Raw genomic sequence first — 11,433 nt, forward strand, 5'->3', positions numbered from 1 at the left:
TTCATTTCAAGATCAAAGCCTTGGGTTTTTGGTTCCAAGTTTATGTTATATAAGAGGTGATGGATGGATGGCATTTCTCAGAACTGAAATCTGATTCAATGGTCCTCACAGATATGGCTCATCTGAAGAGTGACAATCTGTACATGTTTCAATTGAAGCTGCCGTTCTAAATACCTTTGCACCTCTTCTTTTGGAATCACTTTAGAATATGTGAAACTCAGTTTTTTACTTGATGGTCTTTTTGTTTTTTTTAAGATTTATCTTATTTTTATTTCAAAGTCAGATATGCAGAGAGGAGGAGAGACAGAGAAGAAGATCTTCTGTCTTCTGATTCACTTCCCAAGTGACCACAAAGGCTGGTGCTGTGCCAATCTGAAGCCAGGAGCCAGTAAATTCCTCCAGGTCTCCCACGCGGGTGCAGGGTCCCAAGGCTTTGGGCCATCCTCGACTGCTTTCCCAGGCCACAGGCAGGGAGCTGCATGGGGACTAGGGCTGCCGGGATTAGAACCATCACCCATATGGGATCCTGGCAGGTTCAAGGCGAGGACTTTAGCTGCTAGGCCACTGCGCCGGGCCCTATTTGATGGTCTTGAGGTGTTTTCCTTTTGTCCATTTCCTGGTTAAAATGTCTTTCTCCATCCTATGTTTGCTTCACTTAATCCTTCCCACTTTGTAGGCCCCTTTCGTGTTGGGCCCCACAGTCCAGGTCAGCTTGGAGTGATTTTAGCCCATCTTTGCTTTTAGGGAAAGGGACTGCACTGTCCTGGGGAGCTTTGCATTGAGCACTCAAGGAAGTAGACGAAGTTTGAAAATCATGTGTCTGCTCTTAGCTTACAGCTTATTGCCCTGTGTATTTTCTCTATGCTCCTTCCCTTCCTATTTTTTAAAATTTATAAGTATGTGTATAAAAGCATGTTTTTTTCATGTCATATTGCACACCAACTTAAATATAACTGAAATTAGCTACATGAAATAGTATACATGAAACAATGCCCAACAGATTAGGGCAGAATTGGCTAACCTGAAAATATGAATCATTGGAAGTTGAATTACATAAGTCAAGGATTGCTTGTAGTCAATTCAATATTTGGAATAAGAGTAAAAATTACCTTTGATTTCTCCTCTCCTATTTAAATTTTTCACTTTTCCTCTCCTATTTGATTTCTTTCAAGACAAAGTATGTTTGAATTGTTTGCAAAGGTGTTTTGCTATTTGGTAAAAAGTTATACAAGTCCTGGGTAAGTTTTCATGAGGTCTTAAAAAGTTCGGTTTGGACTTACAAAGTCTGTGTGATCTGCCAAAGAAGAATGAAGAATGCTCTTCTTTTTGTTTCCGTTTTAAATTTGAAAGTTTAGACGAGATCCTAGGGGTCTTCAAAATATTCATGGGAAATACATATTACAAAGACCATGCATGGATTTAGACTCTTTTTTCACATTTTTGTATGAAACTTTTAAAGTACCCTCACATAAAATTGAGTATAAGGAAAGCAGCTTCTTTTTAGAGTAAATTGTGTGTTATGGGTTTTGGTTTGAGCGAAAAATGTGACCCTTGAATATCTTGAGGTTGTGATTTTCTCCTGGCAGCCAGATTTGGCCTGCAGTGTTGGTACTCTGAGTGGGCGGTCAGGAGAGAAATCCTTTGGATCTCTGTTTTAGAACTGTGCCACACTCCAAGTGAACTCAGACTTCTTTGCATTTTCTACTTTCAAGGTTTCCTTCTAATGAGAAAATTGGAAGAATGAACAACTTAGGAAGAAAGATTTGAGCAATTAGAGTATTTCCATAAGAAATAGTTGACTTCCAGACGTAAAAATCAGCTGACCTGACTTTATAAAGGGAAGATATAGACATTCTTTAAAAAAGATTGATACATATTAAAAATAATGTGATTTTTTGTACAAAGTAACCACGAAATGGTCAAATTAATTTTAATGTCTTAGAAGGGGTGCTGCACTGGAGAAAACATCTTAATGTGAGACTTTTATTGGAAAAAAATTGAGCTCTTCCTTGAAAAGAATGTTTTTGTTTTTTGGACAATGGAATTTTGAGGATAATATAACATAAAAGACAAATGAAGTATAATGTTTTGTTACTGAATGAAAATATTTTAATTTTCATTGTATTTCACTCAAATGTGGATTTATCTTTATTTTTGAACATGTGCTTTAAATTAAAATGCTATCCTTTCTGTTGTAAGAACAGAACTTTAAGGTTATTCCCCCGATTATATGCATACCAAATTTTCTTCAGTGAATGTCATCTTATGTACAGTGCTTACTTCAACAGTATTATTCTTTTTGAAATTATTGTTTTAGACTTATTTTAGAGCTTTTGAGTTCTCTTTTTGGACATGACTTTGACATTTTGAAATTATAAAAACCACTTAGAGCCTTATTTATTTGCCAAGCATAGTTTCTAGCCAGCCTGGTTAAAATGTTCTGGACAGAAAGTAGTGAGTTATGTTATAGCATTGAAAAGCAGTTTTTTGCAAAGTGGTTATTTGATTTGATTGCATTTCCACAAGAATTGTTCTAAAAAATAAGTAGTAGCATAATTATTAACGTGAATTTTATAAACCTGGGTATATTTCATGGCAACATTATTTTTTTCTTGTCTAGAAATGCCTGTGATTGGATAGTTATAGTTTGTTTCATAAAGGAAAACTTTGTTGGAATTCATGAGGTTTCACTTTTTAAATTGTGTAGAATTTATTTGATGATAGGCCTTACAATACTTTTTTTGAGATTAAACAAGCTGTGAGCTGTGCATATATTTTCATTTGTTTAGGCTCAAGAGGCCCAGAGAATTCTTTGGACCCTCCAACTACCAGTGAGAGAGGAGAATCAAACTATGACAAATACTCTGACCCTCACAGAGAACCTTCTGATACTGGGTCCCTGTCCCCTCCTTGGGAACAGGACCGGAGAATGATGATCCCTCCACCAGGTATGCAGTTGATGAGAACAGTAAACTTAGCCTACCGCTACAGTTACAACTGGGTGCCAGATTTCTTGCTAGGCTTGTATTTTTTGTTTGCTGCTGTGCTAGTAGATACTGCCTTGAAGTTTTTTTTGTTATACTGACATAGCCACTTTTTGCTATGATTACAATAGAAAGTTAAATGAATTTATATACATGCATATACATACATATGTATAAATTATTTTTATGTATTCTCATTTCCTTTTTTACTTTTTTTATATACTTTTATTTTGAAACTCTGAAAACCCATACATTTACTATAGTTATCACCTATAACTATACATGCAGTTTTTCCAAAATTAAATATTATCTACCAACAACTTGTGTATATTAGAAATACTGTCTTTAGTATATTAAATAAATTAGTGAAGACATTTTATATTTAAATCATCATAGCTGCTCACTGCTCTTCTGCCTAACAAAAACATTTTTAAAATAAATTTTTTTTTTCCTCTCAAAGGGCAAACTTACAGATAGGAGATAGAGAAAGATCTTCCATCCACTGGTTGACTCCCCAAATGGTCACAATGGCCAGAGCTAAGCTGATGTGAAGCCTGGAGCCAGGAGCTTATTCTGGGTCTGCCAAGTGGGTGTAGGGGTCCAAGGACTTGGGGCCAACCTCGATTGCTTTCCCAGGCCATAAGTAGGGAGGTGGATTGGAAGTGGAGCAGCCAGAGCATAAGCTGAGGCCCATATGGGATGCTGGTACTTGGATGTGGAGGATTAGCCAGTTGAGTCACTGCACTGGTTACCTAATGAAAATATTTTTTTTAAAGATTTATTTATTTTATTACAGTCATATACAGAGAGGAGGAGAGACAGAAAGATCTTCCATCCGATGATTCACTCCCCAAGTGACTGCAACAGCCGGTGATATGCCAATCTGAAGCCGGGAACCAGGAAGCTCTTCCGGGTCTCCCACGCGGGTGAAGGGTCCCAGTGCTCTGGGCCGTCCTCAACTGCTTTCCCAGGCCACAAGCAGAGAGCTGGATGGGAAGTGGAGCTGCCGGGATTAGAACCATTGCCCACATGGGATCCAGGGGTGTTCCAGGCGAGGACTTTAGCCACTAGGCCATGCCGCCGGGCCCTTTTTTTTTTTTTTTTAAAGATTTATTTTATTACAAAGTCAGATATACAGAGAGGAGGAGAGACAGAGAGAAAGATCTTCTGTCCGATGATCCACTCCCCTAGTGAGCTGCAACGGCCGGTGTGTGCCGATCCGAGTCTGGGAACCTGGAACCTCTTCCGGGTCTCCCACGCAGGTGCAGGGTCCCAAAGCTTTGGGCCGTCCTCTCCTGCTTTCCCAGGCCACAAGCAGGGAGCTAGATGGGAAGTGGAGCTGCCGGGATTAGAACCAGCACCCATATGGGATCCCGGCGCGTTCAAGGCGAGGACGTTAGAAGCTAGGCCACGCTGCCGCCGGGCCCTGAAAATATTTTTTAAACTTGCATTCTAGGCCAACCGTATCCTGATCCATCTCTGCCTCCCCAAAGGCAAGAGAGATTTTATTCTCATTCTGGTAGACTGTCTGGACCAGCAGAGCTCAGAAGTTTTAATATGCCTTCTTTGGATAAAATGGGTAAGAAAATGTAATTTTTATTAGTTGTGGCATTAAAAAGAACTTACGGTTGAATATAGAACTAATAAGAAGTATAGTTACTATCTGCTGTCTCTTAAGGGTAGTATCTATTTTTTAAACCTGTCTGATTTTATGTTTCTTTTTATTTTGTGCACAGATATGGTATCTGTTTTGATGACTGGTTTGGGAGCCATGGTATGGGCTCACTATATATGTACCTAGGATGATAAAATTTACTGTTGCACGACTGAGTTTTAGTTGCTTGTTTTCTGTTTAATAAGCAGGGAAATTAGGCAGTAAGTGTGAATGGCTGTGCTGGGTGTATGTTCTGCGGATAGTTTAATCAGTTACCATGTTTAAACATTTCATACTTGCAATTCACAGATGCATTTGGCATTTCTAAGCCAATCTGCTGTTTTTCAGACAACTCTTTTCCTTAAACTGTCTGAAGTTGGGGAAAATATGTATGTGTGTGTCAGTTGGAAATATATGACATTTACGTAAAAAGAAAATTATATTTATTGGTAAGATACTCCTTTAGGAGAGGCCGTAGATTGAGGTAAGAGGTGTATTGCTATCCAGTTGGAACATTTATTTATAAAGTTTAACTGAAAGGCGGAATCAGAGGCGGAGAGGCAGGAGAGATCTGTAACATGGTCCAGGTTCCACATGGCCATCATGGCAGGGGCTGGGCCAGGGTAAGCCAACAGCTACTTCTGCGTTTTCCACATGAGCGGCAGGGGCCCAGGGATTTGGGTCATGTTCTACTGCTTTCTCAGGTGTATCAGCATGGAACTGGATATGAAGTGGAGCAGCCAGGACTTGAACTAGCTTCCATATGGGATGCTGACATTGCTGGTGGCAGCTTAACCCTCTGTGTCACAATACCAGCCCTATAATATCAGTATTTTTAAGATTTATTTTATTTTATTTTAAAGGCAGAGTTACAAGAGGAGGAGGAGGAGAGATTAAAAAAAACCCCTAGATTTATTTTTATTAGAAAAGTAGAGTTATAGTGAGAGAAGCAGGGGGACAGTGAGAGGTGGGAAGAGAGAGAGAGAGAAGTCGTCAGTTCTCTGATTGACTCGTCAAATGGCCACAACGGCCAAATGTGGGTCCATTTGATGTCAGGAGCCAGGGTGTAGGGACAAAAGGACTTGGGCTATCCTCCACTGCTTTTTCCAGGAGCTGGATTTGAAGTGGAGCAGCTGGGACTCCAAACGTCCGTTAGTTTCTTTGTTGAGCTCTTTATTTAGTGGATTTTAAGCCTGTGACTGTGAAGTAGGTTAAGAAAATGTACTAATTAATCACATTAATTTGTGGTGATTAAATTATCTCAAAATACTAAATATTCAGCTGAAAAAAAGTTTGGGGAGGTTCTAAATAACTAGTGTAGTAGTGTTTAAGGAGAATGGATAGTTGAAATTGCTGAGGAGGAAGCTAGCTTCTAAGTGGAACACCTGGTACTATGAAGCTGCAAGAATGGAGATGTGTCAGCTTGAAATGGTGCCAGTATTAATGGATCTCTTCTGTGGTTTTGTTTCTCTCTTTCTTTTTTTGTTGTTAGTTGTTAATGCCTTGTAGCAGGGCCAGACGGCTCAGGTAAAGTTAAAGCAGAGACTCAGATTTATCTAGGCTTGGCATGCTGCTAAAGAAATGACCAATAGGACATGGATATTGGTGATTGGCTGAACTGATGGATTTTGGAGTCTGGTTAATTGGGAGAGAAGTGAATAAAGGAGGAAGGCTGGCTAGAGGCCCCACTTAGAACCAAGGACAGGTGTGGTATGACTGACCACACAAAAAGACAGGATGGAGAGTTCTAGTCACGGGAAGGTTGTTGAATTTACGTCCTCAAAGACTGAGCAGTTTCTGATAATAAAGTCTAGGAACTGATTTAAAAACAATGGCTAACGGTTGATGTGCATTACCTGATGGAGAATCAAACAAAGAGCAGGAGGAAGGGACAGGCAAAATGGAAGGAAGACCATTTCTTAATGCTGCTGCAGCAACAGTTTTGAAGTACCAGCTGGAGAACCAGCTTCATCTTGTGTAGAGAAGTGGGTTTCCCAGAATTCCCAGGGGCCTCACATTATTCTTGTAGTCCTGCTTAAGGATGCTGGTGTCATCCCAACAAGGGGGTGAGAAAATATGTGTCTCTTTTGATCTGGAAATATCCTAGAAACAAAATGATAAGTCACATAATTCTCTTGGTTTAACTTTGTTTAGATGGAACAATGTCTTCAGAGATAGAATCCAGTAGAAATGATATCAAAGACAATCCTGGTGTAAGTATTGAAAGTGAAATTTTACCTGTGTACTCAGAAGCTTTCTGAGCTCTTATTTACTAGAATTGAAATGTAGCTAATAATTTATTTTTACATAAAGCTATTTCTTTTCTGAATTATAACCTATTAGGTACAACTTACATACTAGGGGATTGATTTAGTGTACCGGTTTAGCAAGTTTTTTGAGTTCCACCTTTAGATTTATATTTGACTATTTTAACTCATTATTCTATCATTATAACTTAAATTTTGGTCACCTGTAACATATAAGCTGCTTGCTTTTTTTTTTAGTGTATGCTGCATACAGTATTATACATTTTGCCATTCTTGGAATATATTTGTATTTATTTTTTTAGCATTCTTACAACTTTATTTAGTTCTCATCCACATTGACAGTCTGTAGATTTTTGAAAGTGGTGACAGGCACGTAGGTAACCAGAGTATAGAGCTTGTTGGGCGAATCTTCATCCTTGTTAGGTTTCCTGGACAACCTCACATGGATGCGGACGGGACGTTCCTTATTCCTTTGGCCCACACAGCTTTGTTGAGCCTCGTATCAATGCGCACATCTGGCGTACCCATTTCTTTCATGGCAAACTTCCGGATCTCCTTCAGCGCCTGAGGAGCTGGCTTGAAGCCCACTCCATGGATGTGCTTGTGGATGCTGATGGTGTACTCCCGCGTCACCACCTCGTTGATGGCAGAACGGCGCTTCTTGTTGCTGCCTTTCTTTGCGGGAGCCATCTCATAGGGCCCAAGCGGGAAAGGAAATATATTTGTATTTTATCTTTAGCCAGAATATTGCTTTGTTGATGAAGCCTGTTTTCTGTTGCATTCATAAAATATTTATAATTGCTAAAACCTATCTGATGTTTATATGGAAAACTTAGTCTTTGTGTCTGGACTGCTTTTGACTAGGTGCCCTGGTGCTTTCTCCTGAGCCTAAGATTTTCAGAAAGACTGCTGCAAGTTTTTTTGTTAGTGACTGCCTTATGTCAATTTTTTAACAGAAATTAAATGTGTCTGATTCATCTGTTCCTGCTGAAAGTGAAGTACCTCGCCCCGGCTGTTTCTCCCCACCTCAGGCTCCAGTCAGAGGGCCATTTTTGCCAATAGATCCATACTTGAGAAGAGGACCTCCTTTCCCTCCTCCTCCAGGAAGTGTGTATGGAATTCCTAGAGATTATTTTCCACCAAGGGATTTCCCTGGCCCACCGCCTCCGCCTCCTCCATTTGCAAGTATGCCTTTTCTGTTTATTATTTTTTTAACTTAGTGTTTTATACAGTAAATTAGAGATGCTAATTTTACTGTTGGCTCATATAGTAACAGTAGTAAAAGAAAAACTGTTTTTCTAATGACATATGAATGAACTATTGTTTTTCCAAATTGGGAATGTAGCCAGCTATCAGTAGACTGTACTGGGCCTTAACATGAATCATTGTACGTATGGGGAGCTATTGATGTATTTTAGTAGTTAAACTCACTGGATTTTTGTCGCACTCTTAAGACTAAAATTATTTATTTGTATATTATCTGTTAGAAGCTGGTTATTGTGGGTGTTAAAATTCATAGTTTATATTAGCAACAAAGTTAGAGGCTAAAGTATTTCAAACTCTTTCATTAGTAGTTCCTGTGTAGTCCTACTTTTATTTTAAACCTACTTATTTAAAGGATGCATTTAGGATGTTTGTCCTAATTTGTGCTATGTTGAAATTCTTTGATGATAGGTTCACATAAGAAAAAAAATAATTTATTGCTTGTGTGTTCATACTTACCATTCAAAAAAATTACATGTTTCTGCAGAGTAAATAGTTGTTTAGCAAATATTGGGCAAAGGCCTATTAATAATCTGATCTGATGACATTCTCTCCTTGATTTTGAAATTGAAAGCCCATTAAAATGAATTTTATTTGAACATTTTAATGCATAATTTTTGTTAGCACAGGGGTGTTTTAGCATAATTTTAAAATCTGGTGAGAAATGTTACAGGATTTTTTTTAAACTATTGTACATTTTGAAATAATTGTTTTTGTTTTAGAAAGTGTCAAGCTTGAAAAAATGGTGTCTAAAATTAATGATACTCTTATTTATAGTGGAAGTGGGTATATTTTTCTTGATATAAACAAGGGATTATTCTGGTCAGTTTTTGAATATAAGAATAGATGTTAGATGTTAGAATAGATGTTAGAGTTATTGGGACTACAGTATAAAAGTTCTGTAGTTTAAAAAAAATCTTTTTAACCAATTTCTTTGAACAGTGAGAAATGTCTATCCACCAAGGGGTTATCCTCATTATTTCCCCCCAAGAGCTGGATTTCTCCCCCCACCTGCCCCGCATTCTGAAAACAGAAGTGAGTTCCCTTCAGGGATTCCTCCTCCAAATGAGCCTGCTGAACGTGCAGAACCACGGCAAGAAGCCTGAAAACATTTTTGATTTCTCAGCGGAAGTAACGTTGACTTCTCTCATCTTTACCATTTAAGTAACGGCTGTTACTTAAGTTATTCTACTTTTGCTTAAATTGAAGCCTAGTGGAATTATAATTCTCAGGATTATACTTTGTAAATAAAGATGATTTAAATATTAATCTTATGAGTAAATTATTTCCACTTTTATTCTAGATAGTGTATTTTAATTTCATTAATCTGCTACATATAACATACAGTGGAAGCTTTACATATGTAATTTAAAAGATTTATTTATTTATTTATTGTGGAAAAGCAGATTTACAGAGAGGAGAGACACAAAGGGAAAAATCTTTCATCTGCTGGTTCACTCTCCAAATGGCCACCATGGCTGGAGCTGAGCCAATCTGAAACCAGGAGGCAGGAGATTCTTCCAGGTCTTCCAAGTGGGTACAGGGTCCCATGGCTTTCTCAGGCCATAAGCTGGGAACCAGACTGGAACTGGTGCAGCCAGGACAGGAACTGGTGCTCATATTAGATGCTGGCACTTGAAAGTGGAGGTGCTGAGCCATGGTGCCAGCTACTATTATGTGTAATCTTGGGAGTTGTAGATATTTGGAACTCCAATGGCTATGTCTTTTATGCCAAGAATTGTGTTTACTATGGTTATAGAGAAATGTAAAGATAACTTTATGTTTAACTAAATAAAATTTAATTGATTTAAGACTTATTTGGCATCAATAATAAAAAAAATGAGTTAGTTTTCCCATAATGATCATTCCATGTTAGTTTTTTTTTCCTGTCTTAGTGTCTTGGAAGTTCAAAATTGAAGCTTTTATGGGTCTTCTTGTTTTCAGTTATGTTCCAGAAAGTGCCCTGTTTCTTAAAAACAAAACAAAACAAAAAACAACTAGACATGAATGGGTCCAGTTTGATGACTCAGTAACTAAATCCTCAGCTTGCAGGACCCTGTGTGTGGGCTGGTTTGTGTCTTGGATGCTCCACTTCCTATCCAGCTCCTTGCTTGTGGCCTGGGAAAGCAGGGGGAAATGAGCCAAAGCATTGGAACCCTGCTCCCTTGTGGGAGCAGGTAGAGGCAGAGACATCTTCTGTATGTTGGTTCAATCCCCCAATGGCAGTGGCTGCAAACGGCCAGGGGCTGGGTGAGCCAGGAGATTCATCCACGTCTCCCATGTGGAGTCTAAGCATTGGGGGGTCCAAGCATTGGGGCCATCTTCTGCTTTTCCTAGTCACATTAGCAGGGAGCTGGATTGCAAAGTAGAGCAGCCAGGATTCTAAACATCCTCCATATGGAATGCTAATGCTGTGGTTAGTAGCTTAACCTGCCTGAGATACTGGATTTCTGAATGAATGTTGGTTAGGGTTTAAGGTTTAGGTTAGGGTTTAGGGTTTAAGGTTCCACTGGGGATGGAATGATTGTATACTATATGTGGGAGGGACACGAGTTTTGGGGAACTGGTGGGTACAATATCATGATTTAAATAGGATGTAGCTCTCAAACTGCTTAAGAAAGGACAATTTAATTTGGACAATTTAAAATTTTGACAAAGCAACACTGACTAGTTATTGACATCTATCCAGTCTGTTTCATTTCTGCACATTTGTTATATTATTTTGCTGCAGAGACAGTGTAATTTCAAACCTTAACCTTTGTTTTCTCGTCTTTCTTTACTCGTGAATTTCAAATTCAATGTCCTTACTTGACCTGTCTCCTCAATGAATGTTGTCCAGATACAGCAGTATTAATGCTAAACCAAATGTTAATGTTGTGCATATGCGAAATGTATACTGATTTTCTATGTGCTAGATATTTTAAGTGCACAGGAGATTGCAGAGAACAGGACCAAGAAGTTCTACTGCCATGGGACCATATATAAATTAAGAGAGGGGAGGCAGGAAAGAGAAACAATGATAAAATTATCTTCATGCCCAACCATGCAGATTCATGGCTGTCATGGACCACAGGTAAAAACTGTTTGTTTTTCCAGTTAAGTATATGTTCATTGATGTACAATGTGTAAGTTTCCTTTTTCTTACCTTTAAAAAATGTTCACAATTAGCATGGTTAGTTCTGCAAAGTCTGAGTAAGTCTAGAGTTGCAGGACAAGTGGGAGGGACTGTCAAATGCAGGTTGGGTGGGGGCAGACAGGAAGAAGC

At 38.7% G+C, this 11,433-nt stretch overlaps 1 protein-coding gene and 1 pseudogene across 8 annotated transcripts in view; one reads left to right on the forward strand and one right to left on the reverse strand.

Moving 5' to 3' along the window:
* The window catches only part of MIA2 (MIA SH3 domain ER export factor 2), a 75,754-nt gene extending 66,317 nt beyond the window's left edge, over positions 1 to 9,437 (forward strand). For 7 of the 8 annotated variants that reach the window (XM_058666373.1, XM_036495437.2, XM_058666368.1 and 4 more), the window contains 5 exons: positions 2,790 to 2,948; positions 4,441 to 4,563; positions 6,793 to 6,851; positions 7,862 to 8,090; positions 9,111 to 9,437. In XM_058666373.1, coding sequence (XP_058522356.1) covers positions 2,790 to 2,948; positions 4,441 to 4,563; positions 6,793 to 6,851; positions 7,862 to 8,090; positions 9,111 to 9,274 — 734 coding nt within the window. In that variant the 3' untranslated portion in view covers positions 9,275 to 9,437. The remainder of the gene's footprint in view (positions 1 to 2,789; positions 2,949 to 4,440; positions 4,564 to 6,792; positions 6,852 to 7,861; positions 8,091 to 9,110) is intronic. The other variant, XM_058666369.1, reaches the window with a different exon arrangement.
* LOC101520989 (large ribosomal subunit protein eL31-like) lies at positions 7,209 to 7,613 on the reverse strand (annotated as a pseudogene).
* Positions 9,438 to 11,433: the final 1,996 nt, after the last annotated feature.

This window comes from Ochotona princeps, chromosome 6, assembly GCF_030435755.1.
Source record: "Ochotona princeps isolate mOchPri1 chromosome 6, mOchPri1.hap1, whole genome shotgun sequence".
In the NCBI taxonomy this organism is placed as follows: domain Eukaryota; kingdom Metazoa; phylum Chordata; class Mammalia; order Lagomorpha; family Ochotonidae; genus Ochotona; species Ochotona princeps.